At 48.2% G+C, this 23,583-nt stretch overlaps 1 protein-coding gene across 2 annotated transcripts in view; it reads right to left on the reverse strand.

Annotated features, from left to right (window-relative positions):
- Positions 1–1,227: 1,227 nt before the first annotated feature.
- Wdfy4 (WDFY family member 4) overlaps positions 1,228–23,583 on the reverse strand; it is a 270,144-nt gene continuing 247,788 nt past the window's right edge. The window contains exons 54-62 of one of the 2 annotated variants that reach the window (XM_042696276.1): positions 23,313–23,525; positions 20,315–20,462; positions 18,883–19,067; positions 18,008–18,166; positions 13,342–13,521; positions 10,829–11,011; positions 5,943–6,027; positions 2,254–2,365; positions 1,228–1,688 (exon numbers count right to left, since the gene is read on the reverse strand). In XM_042696276.1, coding sequence (XP_042552210.1) covers positions 1,622–1,688; positions 2,254–2,365; positions 5,943–6,027; positions 10,829–11,011; positions 13,342–13,521; positions 18,008–18,166; positions 18,883–19,067; positions 20,315–20,462; positions 23,313–23,525 — 1,332 coding nt within the window. In that variant the 3' untranslated portion in view covers positions 1,228–1,621. Of the gene's footprint in view, positions 1,689–2,253; positions 2,369–5,942; positions 6,028–10,828; positions 11,012–13,341; positions 13,522–18,007; positions 18,167–18,882; positions 19,068–20,314; positions 20,463–23,312; positions 23,526–23,583 lie in introns of both variants that reach the window. The other variant, XM_042696275.1, reaches the window with a different exon arrangement.

Here is a 23,583-nt window from a genome sequence, read left to right on the forward strand (position 1 = left end):
GCCACAGGAGGCCCATGATAAGCATTCTGTGATGGATGGATGACCACAGAATGCCTTGGGAAGATGACGAGAGCTGAGGTCTTGCATGGGGAACGGGGGTTGGGCCACTATTCACAGGAGCTGGCATGGGGGAGGATAGAGAGGGAGGTGGGGCTTGTGCCCGAGTTATTAGACAGCTGTCCTAGCGGGCAGCTAGGCTGGGTGAAGATCAGTGGAATGTGGGTCGCTGACTGGAGCAGCTGGGAACCCTCACAAGGCCCCTGTCCTGAGACCACAGGAGAGGTGGGTGTTCTGGTACAGACCCACACTGACTAGGGGACACAACAGGAAGACAGCACGGAGGTGCTGTGACCCACAGGCCTGGGACCGGATGACAGCCCTCCCCATCAGGGTCCAGAGCACCCTGGACTTTGTAACAGATAGATATCTGTTACAAAGATCTCAGAATTTCCAGATCAATTAGTACATCCGGACCAATGACTATTATTTTTACATAGTTGCATTTCACTTCTCTTTTCTAAATACTATTTATCTTTAAGCTGACTCCCTGCCCACCTAAAGGCCAGAGGCCCTAAGACACCAAGTTCATTTTCTGATCATTCCTAGGTTTAGGAGACACTGAGTGTGGGGTTGGCCATCCAGGTCTCTACAGACCTTAGAGAAATATGGGTATAATTTGCATCCCACTTGGACCCTAGAAGGGAGCCCCTGGGAGGAGCATTGAAGCTGAGAAGTGTCATTTCTTCAAACCCCTCTGCAGCCACTTGAGTTTGCTTTCATTCAATATGCATGTGAATTTCCTTTCTAGGAGTATTGCAAGTTTTAGGCTGAGAACAACGTATTAGACTAAGGATGAACCCTAAGGCTGCCAGGTACTAGAAGGTTCTAGAGGTCCACAGGATGCAAGTAACTACAGCATATGCCAGGTGTTTTTTTGGTTTTTTTTTTTAACAAATTTCACAGATCCTTTAAGATGAGTGATAGCCTCAAATTGTATATGGGCAGGGTGCTGATGTATATGGACAGGATGCTATGTAGGGAGGGTCCAAGAAAGAGCTGGATGAGGCAAAACCTGGCTGGAGACACAGCCAACTGTGTCTGTGGAGCCCTTATGTCTTCCCTAGGGGAAAACTCATGTCCTCCACATATGTGAGCGGCAGAAGCTAGATTGATAAGCAGTGGCCACTCACACTTGCCTTTCTTGGCGTAGAGGTTTGGACTCAAGGGTGGTCTGGAACTCAAACATTTTTGTATTTGGAAAACAGTTCCTTTAATAAAACAAAGACAATGAGCCCTTCTCCATCCATTTCCAGCGATCAATCCCATTTTGTTTTTTCTGTGCACTGAGCCCTGGGGAAGGTGAGTCGTGTGTAATTCTGTGTGCAGCTTCCCACCGACAGGTCTGTTTCCAGCACAAATATATGTGTTGATGCTTTCTTCAGAAGTACCCTGGGTACTGGAGATGTTTTGGAATACACAGAGGTAAACCCCAGATGCCTCTTCTTCCCTGGGCATTGGGGGAGTGGAAGCTTCTTGGGGTGGACTTCAGCCTCCACAGCACCGTTGCTGTTGCCCCCAGAGACTCTCTCCCAGTTCTGGAGGCTCTAGCCACCTCCCTCACCTACCCATCTGCAGACCAGCAAAATATTCTCCCCTTCTCGTCACCAACCAGGAGTTTGGTCTGGTTTCTTGGGAAGAAAAAGAAAAAAACAAGAGTATCAGAGTCAGCCTGTGAGGACTGAGTATATCAGCCCACACTCAGGAAAACTGCCTCCTGGGGCTTGGTCCAGGACTTCACAGAGCCAGTCCTGGCCTCATCTCCCTGAAGCCAGAGACTGCACTGGAAGAAATGGAGACTACACTAATCAGGGCAGCAGGGGCCACTGAGCTGGGAAAGCTGCGGGTCCCAGAGTACAGAGAGAAAGTTGAAGATGCTAGGGATTCCAGAGAGCAGGTTTGGCCCTGCCTCTGCCAGTGTAGCCTGGGGACGATACTTCCTGTGTGGAGAGCTGATTGAATCTCAGTAACTAATTCCACTGGATCACCATGATGGCTAAAATCATGGGAACCAAATGTTGTCTATGACACTTAAATAAATAGTATTTCCTAAGGCCCAGTGTGGCTGGGAGATTCTCTGGTGGGCCTGCCTAACAGCCTGGCCTGGGCCTGGTCTGGGCCCAGGGTTGATGGGATTTTGCTAGGGTGGTCATAGCACCCTCTGCTGGAGGCCTGGAGAAACCAGGTTGCACTTACTTAGACACAGCCAGGGCTGTCAGGGCAGGGCTGGCCTTGCTGGGTTTGCCTGTCAAAGCAACACTGATGTCCAGCTCTCGACTCAAAGCAAGGTTCTTTCCCCACCTGCAACCTGCTGGAAATGTGCAAGAGAAGAGTTAGAACAATGTCCATGCATGAGACCACGGACATTTACACAGTGGGCCACACATACACACATATTTATATTTGTGGTCAGCAACTTGCTAAATTGAGGGGGGAAAAATATATTTAATCTTAGCCTGTGCTGTTGCAACAGAAAAAAAGGACCGTCCCAATTTAATTTGCAGGCTGTGATAGTTACATGTGCTGACGTGCCACGGTATCCATTGTGTACCAAATTGGATTTGTGTATTATTGCTTTCTAAATTGCATGCCTAGTTCAGCAAAATTGTTCATCAGTGTTTACTGGCTTTATGCTTAATAAGATGCCCCACAATACCTTGCTGCCAGGATGTAATGCAGCCTGTAATTGCCTAGTAAAAATAAATTACATAAAGTTGGCATTATCAACTTATCTAAATCCTCTCATGCCACAACCAATAATTAAATGCTGAGAACTTTTTTTTATTATTTTTTTTTCAAAAAAATATAACTCAATGATTACTTCACTCATTTTAATGACTGCATTTGGGGACAGACAGTAATTCTTTCACAAATGTGAAGGGTGAGATGGAGAGACAGCAGCTGGCCACGTCCCTGTGAGGCCATTTTGCTGGACTCAGGGTAAGGAATGGTGCCATGGGCTTGGTGGTCCTGGGGTGCTGGCCTGCATGTGCCGACAGGCCTGGGCACCAGGGAAAGCTGAGGGATACCAGTGGGAGAAATTGCCTGGAGTCAGAACTAGGCATCTGTAAATTCCTACACAATTCCAAACAGCACACGTTTCCCGGGTGCTTTTTATCTAACAGATTGAGTGCTAATCGAGGGAGTGATTTCTGAAATAAATTGTATTCAATTGGGTTGGTTCTTGCTGCATATGACAAATAAATGAATTCTGGGCAGAAATGAGATTACATCTGCCCACAGATGCAAGATCCTCAATCTCTTCAAAGAATCTCCTTTCTTGCCCCTGAAGACATCGGAAAGGATGCAGCAATACACGCCACTAGGATGCGTGTGCAACTATGCACATGTCACTCTTAATATTTCCCCGTTTCCAACAAAAATGGTTTGAGCAATATTGTAAAAACAACACGCTCTGGATGCCAGTGACTCACACCTGTGATCTTAGCTACTCAGAAGATTGAGATCTGAGGATCTTAAGTGGGAGGCTAACCTGAAGCCTACAAAACTCTTTTTTTTTTTTTTTTGGTGAGTCGTGGGTCTTGACCTGCTGTCCCTCAGCTCTTCAGCTCAAGGCAAGTACTCTACCACTTGAGCCACAGGGCCACTTTCAGTTTTCTGGTGGTTTATTAGAGATAAAGAGTCTCAAGAACTTTCCTGCCTGGGCTGGCTTTGAACCACAATCCTCAGATCTCAGCCTCCTGAGTAGCTAGGATTACAGGTGTGAACCACCAGTACCCAGCTCTACAAGACTCTTTTATCTCCAGCAAACTGCCAAAAAAGTCAGAGATGGAGCTGTGACTCAAATGATAGAGTGCTATCCTAGAGCCAAAAAGTTCAAGAACAGCATCCAGGTCCTTAATTAAAGCACACACACACACACACACACACACACACACACACACACACACAATTTGCTTCCTTATTAAAGTACTCCAGAGAGTTATAGTTGTCAACTGGCATGCAGATGGGTTGGCTGTGTACACCAGTATGTCATTCCATCCTCATCCTTCCACAGCTGTGGCAGTCAGCTCAATAGGGCAGTGGTGGCCTTAGGTCAGGATGGATGACAGGGGCAGATCATGGATTAGGGACTCTGTCATCTTGAAACCATCTTGTAATTTCCCTAATCTCATCATCAGCCACTGTGTTTAATGAAAAGAATCTCTTAGGAGCCTGAGACAGTGACAATAATGATCTGAGTTTGTGGTGTAGATCCTGGCCTATGTCTGTCACTTCCTGTCATCAATGCTCTGTGTGGCAGAGGTACGAGACTTCTATTTGATAGACAGGGAAGCAGGGTCACACAGGTTGCTGGGTCTACAGTCTTGTTTCCCACTTCTCCTTTCCAACACTCAAGCAATGAACAAACACAGCCTTACTAGAGTTGTTGATGCTGGTAAGAAACCTATTGGTCTGTTGGCCCGATCCAACCTGTGAATGGTTCTAAGGTGCCTTTTCTTCATCTGTCCATCCATCTACCATTCTAGCCATTCACTTAGCCTTCTTTTCTGAGCATACTTATTGCAGTCATTGGCTAAGCTAGTAACCTTAGCTCATTGGGCCTTGAGAGCTGCAAAAGGGAGCAGTTGGTCCTAAAACCAAGATGGCGGGCAGTGCCCACAGAACTGCTTCACTAGCAGGCTGAGAATAAGAGACCTGTACTGGTTCCCTTCCATATGGACAAAATTAGAGGAGGGAGCGGAATGCTGGTGGCTTACGCCTATAATCCTAGCTACTCAAGAGGCTGAAATCTGAGGATCAAAGTTTGAAGCCAACCCAGGCAGGAAAGCTCACATGAGACTCTATCTGGAGTTGACCAGCAAAAAGCCAGAAGTAGAGCTATGGTGCAAGTGGTAGAGCACCAGCCTTGAGTGGAAAATGCTAAGAGACAGCTCCCAGGCCCCAAGTTTACGTCTCTGTACCAGCATAGGAAAAACAAAATAAAACAAAACAAACAAAAGAAAAAGGGAGGAGTTCAGCTGGGTGGGGAGGTGTGTGTGTGTGTGTGTGCATGTGCCCACATGAGTTCTCACCAATACTGGGACTTAAATTCAAGGCCTTTTGGTCTTACTTGGTTTTCACTCGAGGCTGACACTTTACCACTCGAGTCACACCTCCACTCTCAGCTTCTTGCTGGTTAGAGATAAAAGAGCCTCACAGACTTATTCCTAGGTTGGGTTTGAGTCAGGATTCTCAGATCTCAGCCTCCTGGATTAGTTAGGATACAGGCGTGAGCCATTGGTGCCTGGCAGAATCTACACTTTCTTAAGTCCCTGAGCAATGCTCAGATTCATATTGAGACTCATATTGGTGATAATCCCAGACTCACATTGAAGATCCTGTCATGTGGAGTTGGGTAGACTAAACCAAGGCCAACAGGGCTATCTGAGACTGGAGGGATCCATGTTCTGCTCCCCTTTCTGGGGAAGGGGTTGCTCCCTTTCCCATCCACACTCTGGCTGTGCAGGCAAATAGCTAGCTGCATCTAGCTCCCTGGTGGGCATTAGTACCATCCAGGCAGGTACAGAGCATCAAATCAAAATCACGGACATGTGTTTCCCCTCCTGAAGCTCAGGAGCCTCAATCCCCACTGTGCATAGGGCCATGGAGCACCCTAGAGCTAGTGTGGTATACTGGTGTCTACTAGGCCTAGGCCAAGAAGCAACAAGGAGCTTTTCATACTGCCAGCCCCCCCCACAACTTGCAGGAAGAAAATCATTCTCCCAAGGTCCATCCCCAGCCCTGGCAGCAATCCCCAGAGTGTTGTCTTCTCTCAGCTCTGAAGCCCAGAGGCAAAGCAGGAAGAGAAGAGGGAAGGGAGATAGCTCAAGGCAGGAAGATAGCTCAAGGCAGGTGTGGCTTCCTCTTAGCCAGACAGGTACCTTGGGGGCTTGGGGGCTGAGTGGAGGGTTCCTCTGCTGTTCCCTGCCCAAGAATGGACATCTTCATGTCCTCCGTCTTCCAAATCTGTCCAGAGAAAGTAAACGTGTCATGAGCTGGGAAAGCGATCCTGTCTGCAACTCTAGATGGGGGGTAGACATGCTAAGTCTCCACCTCTGGGGAGGGAAGGACAAAGCACAGCTACGTGGGGGTTTGGTTACTACTCTCCTTGTGGAGGCTTATTACTGAAAGGAAAATGTAACCCAGGCAGAAAGGTACCCAGAAGACCACGTGGACAGAAGTCACGTAGAGGAAAAGATTTATTTTCCTTTCATTTTCGTGGCCTGTACGGGGATAGGCTCCTCAGAGGATTCACTGGGAGGGCCCTTCCAGCGACCCTGGGACCTAACCCACTGTCCTAGGCAGACCCAAAAGACTGCCAAGCTGATTTCCTACTGAACTGAGTGCCTCCTACGCGTCTGCCAGTGGCTGATCAAGTCCTACCCCCAGGTAAGTGAAGAGTCTAGAGACTTAGATTTCACTGGGCAGGCTCGGTGCCTCTGTCCGGGGGCTTCAGGGCTCCCCTACCCCAGAAAAACTTGACCAAGTATTTAAGCCACATTTCTGAAGGCCTCCATGGTCGTGGAGAAATGTGACGACATTTCCCACTGGTTGTTTCCCACTTTTTGAGCCAAATTGCACTGCCGAGGATGCTCTGCAGCAAGCTTTTGGTTCCAGGTCACTTACCATGGGCCGGACACAGTCTAATATTCCTGGCATTCTTCAGGACTCCCCCTTGGGTTGTCTCTTAAATAATCTAAAAGTGCTCCAACTTCAATCTGACATTGATCCACAGGAGCTCATATACTTCTGTACTGAGATATAGCCTAAATATTCACTGGACAATCAGTCCACGTGGCCCATTCATGGGACACTGGATCCTGTATCCTATGGGGTCGATCTATCCAACTTCTGCAGGCGGTCATGCAGGTTAAAGGAGGCCAGCTACGTAGATGCTTTCTCTTTCTTTCTCTCCTTCCTCCAAACTAAACTATCTAAGTCCTTAAGTCCTCCTGCCCAACTCCTTCTAGCCACAAGGCCACCAGTGTATACCCCAGACTCTGTTTCAGATCCGGTGGATGAGTTGCTGCCATTTCAAGTACGTGGGTCAACAGCCCCTGGGCTGCGCTGGAGGAGGTAGGATTTCCACTGAAGGAGGTGGGACTTCCGCCAGAGGTGGCAGCCCCCTCCCCGGCTCTGATCCAGCAGCCCTCACTCAGCCCTCCTATCAATGGTTCTGGCACCCTCCATTCCCGCACCATCCAAGGCCAAGGCCCCCTTCCATCAGCAACCTCTCCTCCCCGATGGACAAAAGCATGCCTGGCCTGGACACTCTGAACCAGCTGTCTCAGCTGAAAGATGCCCTGGAGGTTGTTACTCGCCTTACAGAAACAGTATTTATAATGTATCATGTGATTTCTTTTTGTTTCTTTGTATGTTCCTCTCTCACAGTATAAGCCCTATTTTCACTGTATTTGATGTTGGTGCCCTGCATCTTGTATATACACTTCTCTAATTTGGGGAGGGGAAGGGAAAAAAAAACAAAATGTTTAAATACGGATACAGGTTGGGAAAGAAGGGATGGTAGGGGAAAAACAAAGGAAGAAGCAACAAGGCTAGATAGGAAATGTACTCATTACCTTGCTCATGTAACTATAACCCCTCTGTACAGTATTTTTACAATAAAAACCTTAAAAAAATAAACAGAAACATTGAGTACCATCCTTACCCAGACCCAAGGGCCTGCTACAGACCAGAGTGCTACTTGAGCCCACGTTCTTCCATTATGGGAGGTGGCAGAGTCACGGTGCATATGCCGTTCTCATTAAATGACCTAGCACAGATTGACATGCACCTGGGTTCTTTCTCTGCCAATCCTACTGCCTATACCAAGAAGCTGCAGCATATATTCCTATCCTATGAGGTAACCTGGTGTGGCGTATACATAACCTAGTACCCTTCTACCAGGGGGACAGTGGGATATTTAGGAAAGGCCCACTGCTATGCAGATGAGGCCCACCAGACCACCCCTAATCACCTAGCTGGGACTGAGGCTAGTGCCTGACCAGGATCCTCACTGGGATTTACAATTCCCCAGGTGGTGGCCAAAGGTGAAACCAATTTATTGCCTGTATAATGGGATGGTCTCAAACATGTGGGCCACAAAGCCATCAACTATGACAAAATGGCCACGGTCATACAAGACAAAAATGACAACCCGTCTGACTAAGTCAGACCCTGCTGCTACCTGAATAGTGGAGGTTGCCATGTGCTTCCTCTTGGAGGAAATATGGCTCCTCTAATAAACCTTATAATAGTCTTTCTCCTGTGCCTGCCAGCCTGCCTCTGTGTGGTCCCCTGGGATAGATGTGAAGGATCCCTTCAATTACTCTCACCTCTGGGTCCTGATGTACTTCTCCCTCTATTCTCCACAGCCAGTTTGTTTATGTGCCAGTACTGGGGCTTGAACTCCATTGAGCTTCAGGACTTACTTGTTCTTCTTTTTTTTTTTTTTGACTCAGAGCTGACACTCTGCCACTTATGCCACACCTCCATTTATGGCTTTTTGTTGGAGTCCCGTGGACTTTTCTGCCCTGGTTGACTTCAAACTGTGACTCTCAGATCTCAGCCTCCTGAGTAGCCAAGACTGTAGGTGTGAGGCACTGGTGTGCAGCCCAGCTCATCATCTTGTTCCTAAGTTAATATCTACTTCTACCCATGCCATTGTCCCTGGGGGCCTCTCTGCACTCTGACCCCATGCTCTCTGCATGCATGCCCTGGGGCTGATCGCATGAGTTGTGTCATCTCACTTGCTGAGTCTGGACTTCGATTGCTGAAGGACAGGAGGCAGCTTTCCCTCCATGGTTCTGTGATCTGCCCCCCTCTCCTAGCATGGGCACTGGGTAGATCTAGAACTGAGTGCTTCACACTGGGGATACTTACATTCCTGCCTTGGATAGGCCCAGAGAAGAACTGTTGCTGAGGCTCATTGGCTGACTTCCCCCCCACCCCTCCCCTGCCCCCCGCCCACACCCTATCAAGCCTGGACCTCTACATTTTCCTCATTCTGGCAAGCCTGAAACACCTTGGTCTCCTACAGACCCTGAGCTCCCAGCCACTGAGAGCCCTATGAGGCACTTCCTGCCAGTCAGCCTCTCCCAACTCATGCTGGCCAGTTAGCCTACAGACTTCACAGGCTCTGACTGCTCTGTGTCCTCAGGGTTCAGCTGAAACATCACCTCCCCTGAGTTACTCCTGCTAGAAAGGACAACTCTCCTTCCCTTGGGCCTTCTCCTGTCACTCCATTCATTCCCCAGAGTGTCACCTGCTGATATGGGAGTCTGGAGGGCCTTGGAGGGCAGACTATGAATTTCAGCTGCGAATTCTCAGAGCAGGCTTTTGCAAATATTTGTAGCATTTGCTCAAACACCTTGTAGTGAAAAAAATCTATTTTTTCTTTGCTAGTCCTGAAGCTTAAACTTTAGGTCTGGGCACTTGTCCCTGAGCGTTGGTACTCAAGGCTAATGCTCTACCACTTGAGCCTCAGCGTCACTTCTGGATTTCTGTAGTTAATTGGAGATAAGAGTCTCATGGACTTTCCTGCCTGGACTGGCTTTGAATCACCATCCTCAGATCTCAGCCTCCTGAGTTGCTAGGATGACAGGTGTGAGCCACTGGCACCCAGCAATAACTTAGTTTCTTAAATCATGAAACTTGAGTTCCACAAGTATACCTCATAATTATCCCCGATCTTCACCCATTCCTTCATCCTGTCAACCTCAAGAATTAACCACTGAGACATGTACTTCCCATTTTATCCCTTCATATCAGTGGTTCCTTCTTTTCTTGGCCCCCTGAACCTCCTTCCTCTCCACAGATGTTCTCAAGGCCATGGTACTTCTGATTACCTCAACACGTGCATACCTTTCTCTGGGATGTGAGTTTCCTGATGAAAAAGTCTGATTTCCTTGATTCCTATGTCTACAGGGGCTTGTATGGAGTGCTTGGTATGGAGTTAAGCCTTCAGTGATTATTGAATGGGTAGCAGGCAGGTGGATGGATAGATGGATGGGCAGGCAGTTAATGGGGGAGTGGGTAGATTAATGAAAAGATGGATGTGGATGGATGGGTAAGTGGATGGACAGATGAATTGGAGGGTAGGTGGATAGCTTAATGTATGAACAGAAGGCTGGAGAGATGCATGAATGAACAGACAAGTGCATAAACAGATACACAGGCAAATAGTTGGGTAGACCCGTTAAGGGGTAGATAAATAGGTGGTTAAGTTGGGTTGCATAAATGATACATATATCTCTTTTCAGCACTAATTTACTGAATGTGAACATCAACATTCTAGTGACCATTCAGCATTCACATGAACTTATTAATATTCACTTATACTAATGTGTTGTTAACATGTTAATATTAATATTAATATACGTGCATATGTGTGCACTACACAATCCATGCATATGCATATAATATATAATACGCATGTGTGTACATACATAGTATATGACATGTAATACAGGTGTGTGCATGTTTGCATATGTGTATAAAATACATATGTATGCATGTGTATACATTTATATAATACATATGTATATATAGGTGGGTGGATATGTTTATTGTATATATATGTATATATATATATGATTTTATTTCGCTTTTTCCTTAGAGAAAGTCCTACCCTTCTTTCACTTGCTCTAACTGCTGCCTAGACGAGGAAGGTCTCAAAGGCCACTTATAGAATTGGACCCCTATGGGGAAAATGGAGAGAACATTTCTTGTGTCCTCTTGTCATTCTGACCTTATAAAACACACCTACCCGAACAATGCCATCTTGACTCCCAGTGACAATGACGTGACTTGCATCCCAGGCGGGGCCCTCCACCACACAGCAGCAGGTTATGGCTCCTTCAGGGCCCCAGGCGGTGGTGATGCTGGCCAGGGGCTGTCCGTTGACGTTCCACAGGGACAAGTGAGCTCCCGCACAGGAGACGATGACGCCCTGCAAAAATGACAGGTGCCATCCCTGCCGACCCATCTCTCCTCTGCTCAGCCACCCAGTCTTCACGCTGCAGCACCCATCTCTGCCATCTTCTTGCAACATAGCCCCCAAATCCCCTACAACACACTTTTCAGCTTACTCATGAATTTGCTCTATTTTCACACAGTTAACTTTTTGACTCTTTCTACTGCAATGATATTTTGGGACAGCACTTCTTCTGGCAGATGGTGACTGGCTGTTACGGCTTGGGATGAAGTGTTCCCCATAAGGCCCATGTGTGGAAGACTTGATCCCCAGCTAGTGGAGCTAATCACTGAGATGTGATTGGATTATGAGGGCTGTGACCTAAACAAATGGATTGCTCCACCAAAGGATTCATGATTTTGCTAGTGCTATTGGGAGATGGTGAAAGTAAGCAGTGGCACCTGGTTAGGGGAGACAGGTCCCTGGAAGTGTCTTTGAAGGTTAATATCTTGTCCCTGGACCCTTCTGCATGCATGCTCTCTCTCTCTCTCTCTCTCTCTCTCTCTCTCTCTCTCTCTCTCTCTCTCTCTCCTCTCTCTCCATTGTTTCTGGCAAAAGCAGCTCTGTTCTAGCTCTTTCTGTAGGTGGTTCCACCTTGACTTAGATGCACAATAATGGAGCTAGCCATCATGGACTGAAACTTCTGAGACTGCAAACAAAATAAATCCATCCTCTCTTAACTTGTTTCAGGCCTTTCATCGCAATAGCAGAACATCAACATACTGGAGCCTTTTGGGGTTGCTCCCAGAACCCTCTTCCTGGCCATACCCTGGCTGCCACAGATGACCCCACCTGACCCCACCTGAGGTTACACCTCTGGACAGGGTCAGCAGGCCTACAAGTGACTGCCCAGCTTAGCCTCATGAAGTTTAAGTGGACAGCATGGGACAGAGGTTCAAATGATTACAAGTGGCTCATGAAGTTAAGTGATGCCCCTCAAAGGGAACCATGGAGAAGAAATTTCCCTGTTGCATTTCTTAAAACACTCATATCCAGAGTGTCTCTCCCAAGTCCTGCCTAGCCAATAAAAATGGAATGGTAGCCATTGGAATGCTGGGGCCATTCCTTTAAGCCCTGCCTACCCACCAAGGGATGTAGAACTCAATGCCCTTCTACAAGCTGGCTTCTATTGTACCACTTCTCAAATGCTTAGGGCTAGCTGTCCCAAGGCCAGAAACTTTTAGCACATCTCTGCCCAGCACCCAGACCTGGGCCCAACAAGCATGCAATGAACCCAGATGGCTCTGGGACAACCTGTCCTGGTACCAGTGTTCTCTGGGGCTTGGGAACACCATTGGTAATGGTTCTGTGTTCTCCCAGATCAGGGATTTGTGCCTTCATCCAATATGTTATTTCATCTATCTATGCACCTTCCACACTACCTATCATCATCCATCCATTCACCCATCTATCCCATATCCACTTACCCCACTTATCCACTCAAACTGCCAACTATCCATCCACATATTCTCCATCCACTCATAAATCTATCCATACTTCCAACTATCCATCCACCTATCTTCCATCCACTCATAAATCTATCCACCCATACTTCCAACTATCCACCCATCCACCCAATGACCATCTACCTATTTATCTCTATGTCTTTTCACTACCCATATTTCTATTTGTCCATCGTTTTTCTGTCCACCCACCTCATCATCCATCCACATATGTAACATTCATCCTATATTTAAGCCTGTCTGGAGCACTAAGTCCAGCCAAAGTTGAGATCAGGACTTTCCATCATCTTTCCCTTCATCTATGAATCCTCTACCCACATAGCCCATGCACTGAATCCTTGGGGTTTTGTTTGAATTCATGCAGGAACTCTGCAGCCTCAGAGAACTCCTACCCATGAGAGGGCATCCATCCTGGAGGAAAAGCCACACTGATTTTATATTTATATGTGTATGTTATATATACATATATAATGTGTATGTTATATATACATATATATATAACTTTACATGTATATGTACATCTGAGTGTATATACTATACACTTACCTATATACCTATATATGCACATATATTTGTATATTTATGTATATATACGTACCTGTGTACATGTGCATATTTGTATGTGTGCACACATATTTATATACACTCGATGTATATACACGTTATATATATATGAATATACATGTATATATGGATATATACATATGTGTGTACACATCTATACATATATACACATACACACAGATGTATCTCACACACAGATCTCTGCCATGCTACCAGCATGCTACCATGCAGGCTGAAAGACATGGCTAGGACACAGACGTGGAGAAACAGGGGTCTCACCGAGATGTCACTGATGGCGATAGCGGAGATGCCCTCACGATGGGCAGGCAGGCAGGCCACGTGGGCGAGGTGGTCCAGGTCCCATAGGATGCAGGTGCAGTCCTGGGACCCACTCACCAGTAGGCTAAAGGTGACTGAGGCTGCCAGGCATGTGACAGCCTGAGTGTGTCCATACAAGGCCTGGAAACAGGAGCCAGACCCACAGATTATGACAGAAACCCTTCACTCGACCACCCATGTGGGTTCCCCACTCTTCCCTTCATTGCTGGGCTCAAAATGGGAAACAGAGGTTCAGAGTGATTCAATGATTCCAGAGCTTAGTCTGGGGATGGGCGGCGGGGAAGCGGAAGAAAGGATGCACATGTACGGGTCCACAGCTGGCAATCTGTATCATCAGATTCTAGGGGTTGAGGCCCAGCTGGAGATAATTAGGAATCACTGTATGATAACCCGACCAGAGGTGAGCAGTGTCCTTAGGTTCTGTCTTCCCAGCATGTATCTGGAATCTGAGACAGCCCACAGTGCAATTAACATGTGAAGGCTGGGGCTGGAAAAGTGGGCGGTGCTGTCCAGGCCAGATGCCTTGGCAGTATCACTGGGAGCTTGCTAGCTTGCTAGAAATGTAATTTTCAGGCTGTTCCTGAGGCCTGAGTCAGAGCATGGCACAGCCCTGCAATCTGCATTCTCACAGCCTTCCAGGAGATTCTTGGGCATGCTCACATTGGAGAGGGTCACACTATGGGACTCAGATCATTATCGAATAAAATGTGACTTTTTACCAGAGGCTAGTGGTTCATGGTTATAATCCTAGCTACTCAGGAGGCTGAGATCTGAGAATCGCAGTTCAAAGCTAGTCCACGCAGAAAAGTCTATGAGACTTTTATCTCCAATTAACCACTAGAAAATCCACAAGTGGAGCTGTGGCTGAAGTGATTGAATGCCAGCCTTGAGCAAAAAAAGCAAAGGCCCCGAGTTCAAGCCCCAGAACCAACACACACACACACAGAGTGACTGTTCAAGTCTGAAGGGTCTGGGTTCATGACCAATGGTGATATAAGGGCCTTGCTCTGGGCTTCAGATCTGGCCTATTCAGGGCCAGGCCAGACTTATGGATGGCCAGAGATTTTGCTCTTCAGTGGATGTGTTGCTAAGGAAGAGAGGTACTCATGGCCCACTGCTGCAGGCAGCATCCCAAGGCCACTGGGAAAGCCTGACATGAGACCTTGTGCCTGCCGTGCTCTGGAATTAGCCAGGTGCGTGCAGAGGTGGCATTCTGGAGTGTAACTAGCCTGGCTAGCCTGTTGGTAAACCTCCACCCTCAGGGCAGAGACAACTGCTCACTCATTTGGGTCAATGAGACCTAGCATCATTTTTCAAAGCTGTCACTTTGCCTGATGACGGCAATTAAAAGTTTTGCCACAGGTTCCCTTTTGTCCTCAATGGATCCTAACATGACACCAACCAGATGGTGGTGGCAAGCTTCTGGGCAAAACCCAGGGAAGAAGATTTGGGTCATCTCGGGAACATGGAAGGTCTCTAACTAGAGCAAGGAGAGGATGAGGCAGAGCTTTTGGAATGAGGGCTGCTGACAGCCGTGACCACAGGGGCACAGCAGCTCCACAGGCGCGGGAAGGGGACCCAGGTGTGAAGTCCAGACCTCAGAACAGCTGTTCTGAGTCAAGCACCAATGCAGGCTGCATGCTCCTGCATGCAGCCTGTGTGGTCCACATTGCCCACAAAGGCAAGGCAAGACTGTTGTCTTGATGAGCAGAAGTCACAGCTCCAAGCCAGACTCACCATCCATATCCTGTGCCCACCATTGGAAAGGCAGAGGAAAGCAAAGGAGGACACAACAGTTCTGAATGTGGCTCCATGTGCTTCTCCATATTCTCAGAATGTGTGTGTGTGTGTGTGTGTGTGTGTGTGTGTGTGTGTGTGTGTGTGTGTGTGTGTGTGTGTGCGCGCGTGTGTCTGTCCTTCAGGGCCTGGGCACTGACCCTTAGTTTTTTGCTCAAGGCTCTACCACTTGAATCACAGTTCCATTTTTTTTCTTTGCTGGTTAATTAGAAGAGTCTAGAAGATTTATCTGCCTGGGCTGGCTTAAAACTGTGATCCTACAGGTGGACCCATTGCAACAATGCCATGTACAAGTCATTATGTCGAAAAACTAACTTTACAACTTTGGTGGGAGGAACAGGTGTGGGGTGGGGGGCATGGGAAGGGATGGGAAGGGGAAACAAAGGAGGAGCTAACAATGCTTGATAAGAAATGTACTCGTAGGGGCTGGGAAGGTGGCTCAGTGGTAGAGGGCTTGCCTTACATGCATGAGGTCCTGGGTTCAATTCCCCAGCACCACATAAGCAAAAAGAAAAAAAGCCAGAAGTGGCACTGTGGCTCAAGTGGCAGAGCGCTAGCCTTGAGCTAAAGAGCTGAGGGACAGCGCCCAGGCCCAGAGTTCAGGCCCAATGACCGGACCCCCCCAAAAAATGTACTCATTATCTTGCCCATGTAATTGTAACCCCTCTGTACGGTATTTTCACAATAAAAAACAAACAAACTGTGATCCTCAGATCTCAGCCTCCTCAGTAGTTAGGATTACAGGATGCATCAACTAGAACAACTTCATTGTATCATCTTGCAGAACACCGAAGTAACAAAATATAAATAAAACAATTGTCTCAAAATAATTCACAATGGTATACGTGGCAAAGTGGTTACTTTCAATTAATTATTGGTGGCATTGAGAATCTATAGAATGAATGTGGAAAATCTTGCGTCACTGATTAGTAAATCTACTCCAAAATCATCAGAAGGAAACAATCAGTCAAAAGCAAACACTGTCTCTCTAAGATACCTTCTACAGCACTACTTAAAATAGTAGAAACCTGGAAATAACCTAATTGCCTGATTTTAGGAGAAAAGGTTTTACTAAGCTGTGGTGCATCGGACTTGAAATGTAATTTTGTGGAAATAGAATCATCTGGAACAATTGAAATGTAAATTATAGAGGCTGTAGAAAAATGAAGAGAATTTGATAGGCTGGCTGAAAGCAGAATACAAATAACTACACAGGCTGGGTAAAGGTATAAATATGTATATCAGGCACAATAATATGCAGAAATGGAGACGTTCATGAGGATTATAGAGAAATTGTCTGCCTTTGAAGAGAATTTGAAATGTCTCTTTAGTGGAATAGTTTTAACAAGTGTTGATGGCGTTAGTAGATGATGACATGTCTCTAGGTCAGGGGTGGACCTTTGCTAAGAAGCTGGTGGTTTGAGGGATCCCAAAGACCATGCCTGTACCTTGACTGTACAGGAGCCTGTCCCCTGAGCCTGTGCTTAGGTGAGCACTCTCCTGACACACCCTTCCTCCAGCACCCCTCCCTGCCCAGGCCCTGTTCTGTCTTGGGGATGCAGCAAGTGACAGTGTCACCTGTGCTCTAGGGAAGCACGTGTGTCCAGAGAAAACCAGCTTAGGAACCAGGCACAAGTGAATTTTGTACCATTCATTTGGTTTTGGTCCCTTGGGGATCTATGGCTAACTACAAAACAGATGCACAAACGATTTGTATTTCTGAACTAGAAGTGTCCCTGGTTGATGTTCTGACCCAAATTCAAGACTACACAGGAAGAAAGCTGGGTGATGAAATTTTTAGACCTTAGTGACTATCTCTCATTTTCATTTCTTCACATGCTGAATTTTTAAATAAAAATATTCCCCTAAGGTTACTCAAGCCTATAATCCTAGCTGCTGGAGGCTGAGATGTGGTTCAAAGTCAGCCTGGGAAGGCAAGTCTGTGACATTCTTATTTCTGATTAACCACACAAAAGCTGCAAGTGGAGCTGTGGCTCAAATGGGCAAAACACCAGTATTGACCCAAAAAGCTCAGGGACAGTGCCCAGGTCCTGGGTTCAAGTTCCAGTACCTGTACCCCATACACAAAACATACACGGGAAGAGCATAAAATTTAGATATACGTGGATGAACCCAGAGTTAAACACACGCTCAGCCTTTCTGAGCCTCTGTTCCCTCATTAGAAAAGGCAGGAATAATAGTGCCTGATTTGAAGCATCAACGTTAGAGCACATAGAGGCCCTGGTGCATTCTGGGTGAAATGGAGCACTGTCTTTCCCCAGGCAGCATTAGGGCTGGTGCAGGCCCATGAGATGGGGCAGAGACTTCATTGCTCCCAAGCTTCCAGCCTGCTGTTGGTTTTACTTCTGCTTCCAGTCCTTCCCTTTTCACGTAGTCTCATCTTCTGCATCTGTGAACTTGGAGAACTTTACTTCTTGGGCACCTTAATTTTTCATCAAGAAAGTAGGAATGACAACGGTGCTTATTTCACAGAACGGTTAGAAGGTGAACTAAGGCAAACTATGGCACAGTGGCCAGGCAGGGCGAAGGCTCAGAAAGTATCACCTTGGTGCTGGAGAATGGCTTCCTCTCTGGCCCTGGTGTGTGTGGTGGCAGCTGTGTGTTACATGGTCTCATTGCAGAGTGACAGAACGACAGGCCACCCTCTGCTTCTCATAGAGAGCAGGAGTGCCAGTGTGGGCATGTTCAGGCACCGTGGCTGCCTACAGCACAGGCATGTCCAGTGTGGTCCTATCCCTGCCTGTGGTAGGGTTACTCCCGGGGCACTATGCCAGCCTGATGCACATACCTGCCGCAGGTGCAGGCCTCTGGGGCGGCCTCTGACCACAGTGAGCTCCCACACGCACACCACAGTGCTGGTCCCCGCCGTGACCACCATCGTCGGGGATGGGCACACTGCACACAGGCAGCGGCCCCACTCTGCTAGGTTCTCGAACGTCATCAGGATCTGGGGAGATGAGAGTGGATGCTGGTGCAGGGTGGGCAGAAGCCAGAAGGCCAGGACAACCCTAGAGGGGAGCCCAGACCGCCTGGGTGCTCTGAGAACTAAGGACACGGCGTAGGATCAGGAACCAGCCCAGTGACCATACCCAGGCCATCCCAGGCCTGGACCCCACCATTCCAGTGGTGAGGAGTCACACAAGCAGACACAGGATGAAGAGCTACTCAGATGCCTGGATGAAGCAGCTGGGTGGGAGCAGAGTGGGATGGAGCATGGAGGGCGGGGAATTCATGAGATACAGAGGTAGAAGGGGAACAGGGTGGAAAGGGCTGGGAGGAAGACAGAGACAGATGCAAATCTAATGGTAGCATGAGGCCATCAGCAGAGAGTTTTACTCCTGGAGGGCCAAGCCAGAATATTCTCAGTCAACACCATGCCTGGGGCAGCCTGGAGAGCTCCCTCAGACCTTGCCACCCAGTGTGAGTGAACATCTGGATGGGCTCGCTGTATTCATGTGACTGGCCAGAGTCTGCACCAGCAGCGTGAATGTTGGACTTCGTGGAACCTAGATTTGGGTCTGACTCACAAAGGCTTTTTGGGGTCCCGGGAACCTCTTCCTCCTAGGCTGGAGCATGGTAGCTTTGAGCTCACTGGTCTCTGGACCACCTTGGCCACAGCCAGAGGAGGAGCAGGACCTGCGAGGCCTTCTCTGTTTCCCTCACCTTGTCAGAGCCATAGCTCCCCAGGCAGCAGCTGAAGTCATCGAAGCCCCAGCTGAAGGTCTTGTTCCAGAGAGGGGGCAACAGCACCTTGTTCTTCTCCACAGCCAGGATGGTCTTCTCGGTTGGGACAATGTGACCGATGGCCCCTTTGGGGGACTCTGACCCTAGAGAGAAGAGGAACATATCTACCCCCACCCCCATTGTCAGTGAGTATTATGACTGGGTATAGAGAGGAACAGCATCCACGCTCCACGGCAGGCTAACTGGACTTCACCAAGCACGCACCAGGATCGGGCACTGCTTGCCAAAGTCTTGTCAGACCTGACCATGGCCCAGGTCCCCTCTCCTTGGTTCCACCCCAAACTTGGACCCTCACATGATCCGTGGCTCAAGGTCTCTGTGGCCGTGATGCAAGGAGATGCTGACCACCTGCTCTTCCTGTGCTCCCTAGGAGAGGCCCTACACATGTGGCCTGGCCTTCTGTAACTGCACTCCGGAAGCCACACCTGGCCACAGCTGGAATAAGATTCAGAGTTCAGAGTCTGCTGCTGAGCAGCAGCATCGTGGGTAAGTCACAGCACACTTGCTGTCCCCCCAGGGCCCTTCTGTGGGATGGGGTCAATGATCCCCTCTCAGTGGGGCTTGCTGTACTCCCATGGTGGTGGTGGGGATGCTGTTTACCATGAGGTCCCACCATAAGGGGCCTTTCCCTTCTCCTGGAGGCAGACTCTTCCGAGTGACATGGGAGAACCACCATGTCCTAAGCCCCACACAGCACACAGCGAGGCAGCAGTAGAGCTGGGACTCATACCAGCCATGATCAAGGCCATGTGTTCTCAGTCCCATGGATAGCGGGCTCAGGGACAATAGTGACCAAAGTACAGAAGGTGCTATCTGCTACAGGGCCTTGGAATTTGTCCAGTAGTCTTCAGAGGGAGGTGTGTGTGTGTGTGTGTGTGTGTGTGTGTGTGTGTGTGTGTGTGTGTGTGTGTGTGTGTGTGTGTGTGTGCTTTAGAAACAGATAGACACAGAGACAGAGGAAAAACAAAGAAAGAGAGACAGAAACAGGAGAAAGAGACCAATAGAGAGAAAAAGACAGGAACTAGAAACAAAGAAAGAGAAAGATATAAAGAGAGACAGAAAGAGGAGAGAGGAAAAGACAGACAGAGAAACAGAGCAGGAGGGGAGAAGCTTTGTGCGTGTGTATGGAATGTACATAGATACACAAGAGCGAGGCATGTGTCTGAAGCCACACAGACCAACATGTGGGTCCTCAGATGTCAGGCTCTGACCCAGTGTTCTGGAGGCTTCCAAATAAGTGGAATCCCACCACGTTTAGCCCTTCTAAGCCAGACCCCATGCTTTGCCTAGGTCTCTACACCTGACTTCCCAGGAGAGCCCAATCATGAACAACACAGGACCAAAAACTCACCTTTGACCATGACCTGGGAGGGCCTTAGGGTCTGCAAGCTGTGGAGGAAAGGCTGTGGGTGGCTAGGCATGGCCACAGGTGTGGACGCATCCTTTCCTGGCACCAGCTTCCCTGCTGTGCTCCTGGCCGGGTGGGGCTTGGTAAAGAGCTGGAATGGTATATGTAGCACAACACACAACACAGGTCGTTTAGGGGCAGATGCCCAGAGACCAACCCAGGCAACCACAGCCGCACTCTACTGGGCACTGCTGGTCTGCTTAAAAGGATGGCATCCTGAGCTGGGTACCAGTGACTTGCTCCTGTGATCCTGGCTACTCAGGCAGCTGAGTTCTGAAGATCATGGTTCCAAAAGCCAGTCCAGGCAGGAAAGCCCATAAGGCTCTTAGCCCCAATAAACTACCAAGAAGCCAAAAGTGGAGTCGTGGCTCAAGTGGTAAGGTTAGCCTTGAGCAAAAGAAGCTCAGGGACAGCAACCAGACCCTAAGTTCAAACCCCAGGACTAGCACACACACAAAAGATGCAAATGCTGCCGGGTGCTGGAGGCTGAGATCTGAGGATCACGGTTCAAAGCCAGCCTGGGCAGGAAAGTCCATGAGACTCTTATCTCCAATAAACCACTAGAAAACCAGAAGTGGCGCTGTGGCTCAAGTGGCAGAGCCCTCGCCTTGAGCTGAAGAGCTGAGGGACAGCACCCAAGCCCAGAGTTCAAGCCCTACCATCACCACCAAAAAAAAAAGACCCAAATGCTGCAGCTGAGGGGCTCAGGGCTGGAGAAGCACAGCCTTTCGCTCAGCTATCAGTGCAGAAATCTTTACTGACATCTGTTCAAATATTCTGTTCAAATAAGGCAACCATAGTAAGTGGTATTTTTAATTCTCATTTTTCTCAAATCTCTGCCATCAACTGTTTTTTTTTTTGGTTTATTTTTTTTTTGTCTTTTGCATATCCAGGCAAAACTTTAAGTGTCACCTGGCCCCAGTGTATGTAGGATGGATCAGAAAGGGCCACTGCAGCCAGACTGGACTCCTCCCTGGCTGGACTCCTGTGGAACTGCTTTCTCTATCCATCCACACTGTCCTGTGCTCCCAGATGGAAATGGCTGCTGGGTACTAGGCTGGAAAGCACCGAGGTGGAAGCTGAGCCTGGCCGGCCACAGGTGTGAGAACAGGAGTCAAGTTCAATGGAGAGCCTGGGATCTCAAGCAGCTTTAGTCCGGTGATAGCCTTGACCAAATGCCAGCCTATCTAGGAGGGCTTTGTTGGCGATCAAGTCATAGAAATCAGAATAATGATTTTTATAATGATTGTGTGTGTGTGTGTGCACGCGCGTGCGTGTGCCAATACTGGGGCTCAAACTCAGGGCTTAAGTGCTATCCTGTGCTTAATTCACTGAAGGCTAGTGCTCTACCAATTGAGCCACACCACTACTTCCAGTGTTTTTTTTTTTTTTTCCGGGGCAGGGAGGGGGACGGTTGGCGACTAATTGGAGATGAAAACTCTCCCAGACTTTCCTGCCCAGGTTAGCTTCAAACCTCGATCTTCAGATTTCAGCTTCCTGAGTAGCTAGACGTGAGCCACTGGAGCCTGTAAAACAATGATTTTTTTTTCATGGGAATTTAACAGTAGAAAGAGGCCTCCACAGGCTTGGGGCCTGGCTCCTGCAAGAGCCTCAGCAGGTTCAGACTCAGGAGCAACTCCGTGCAGCTCTGAAGTACTGGCCCTTCCTTGATGGTGACACTCAGAAGCCTCACACAGAGCCACGTGGTGAGGATCAGTTCCACAAGCTGTGAGTGCTCTTAAGCTATCAATACAAGCATGCAGCCTCCTATTTCTAAACATCTATCCTAAAGGGACACAGCCAAGAGGCCAAAGGGCCTTGCAGCTGCTACCAGCAGGCAAGACATGCTCCCACACCAGTGGGGCATGCCTCAGTGCCATCTACCCACTTGATCTACCTGCCTGCTGGGTGACCTGACTTGCTCACCTGTAGTTCTACCTCTGCAGCTTGTTTGAGCTGCATTTCCATGCAAGAGACAGAGCTTGAGCTTCGGTCTCCAGATCCATCAGAGAACACTTTCTTTAAAATCTTTTTGGTGGTATTATAGAACTCAGGGCCTCCAAAGTGTCTTACCAACTTGAGCCATGTGCCCAGGCTATTTTGCTTTCTAGATTACGTGTCAGGTAGGCTCATACTGATTTTTGTCCTTGTTGGACTCAGACTCTGATCCTCCTACTTTTGCCTTCCATGAGGCATAAAAGTGTCCTTCTATGCTCTGCTTTTTTTTGTTTTGTTGAGATGGGGGAGGAGAGAGTCTTACTAATTTTTGTCCTGGCTGGACTTGAACCATCATCCTCCCATCTCTATTTCCTAAGTAGCTGGAATTACAGGTGTTTACCACAATATCTAGCCCCTCCCCCAACCATTTCTTATACTTATAAGAAAACTCAATGATGTAAACACACAAATAACTAACTTTCACTGAGTGCTAGAGTATTTCAGGCATTTTCTAACTACTTGATATGTCTCTACTCACTGGAAATAATAACTTTGTAATCTTAACTACGTGGTAGCCTGAGATCTGAAGGGTCACAGTTCAAAAGCCAGCTAGGGCAGAAAAACTCTGTGAGATTCCATCTCTGGTTAACCAGCAAAATGTCGGACTGGAGGTATGATCAAGCAGTACAGCACCAGCTGACCAAGCAGAGCAAAGTTAATGCTCTGAGTTCAAATTCTGATACTGGCAAAAGAAAAATGAATTTTAAATAGTGAAATTATCACAGTGGCCAGTCACATATCATGATGGAAGAGCCTTTACTGATACCATTAATGATGTCATCATTGAATCAATGTCAGGCAGTAAAAGGGCTGAGGCCTGATCCTGAGGGCACAGGACCCCTTCAGAGTGCCCCCCACCCCAGCTCCTACCAGAAGAGCTTGTCTTCATGGTCTTCCTCAAGCCCACAGTGCCCATGCAAGATGATGATATGGGCTGCCATACCTGCTTGGGCACCTGTCCAAAGTTGCTGACGAACCCCAGGATGGTGCTCTTGATCAGGGGGTCCCCAATGCTGCTGAGGTCCATTCTGTCACCGTAAAAGTAGGGGTGGAAGGTGTTGACGGCCTCCACAGCGGCTGGCCCCTGTTGCTTGTACCCAAAAATGAGATCTATCCAGTGGTGGAGGTTGGCACTGACAAAGTCACTTTCCAGAGCCTGGAACGGAAACCCAGCAAGTGTGAACTCCAGGCCACGGGGAGTTTGGGCTGAGCTT

Source organism: Dipodomys spectabilis, unplaced genomic scaffold, assembly GCF_019054845.1.
Source record: "Dipodomys spectabilis isolate Male_0828 unplaced genomic scaffold, ASM1905484v1 ptg000207l, whole genome shotgun sequence".
NCBI classification, from domain to species: Eukaryota; Metazoa; Chordata; class Mammalia; order Rodentia; family Heteromyidae; genus Dipodomys; species Dipodomys spectabilis.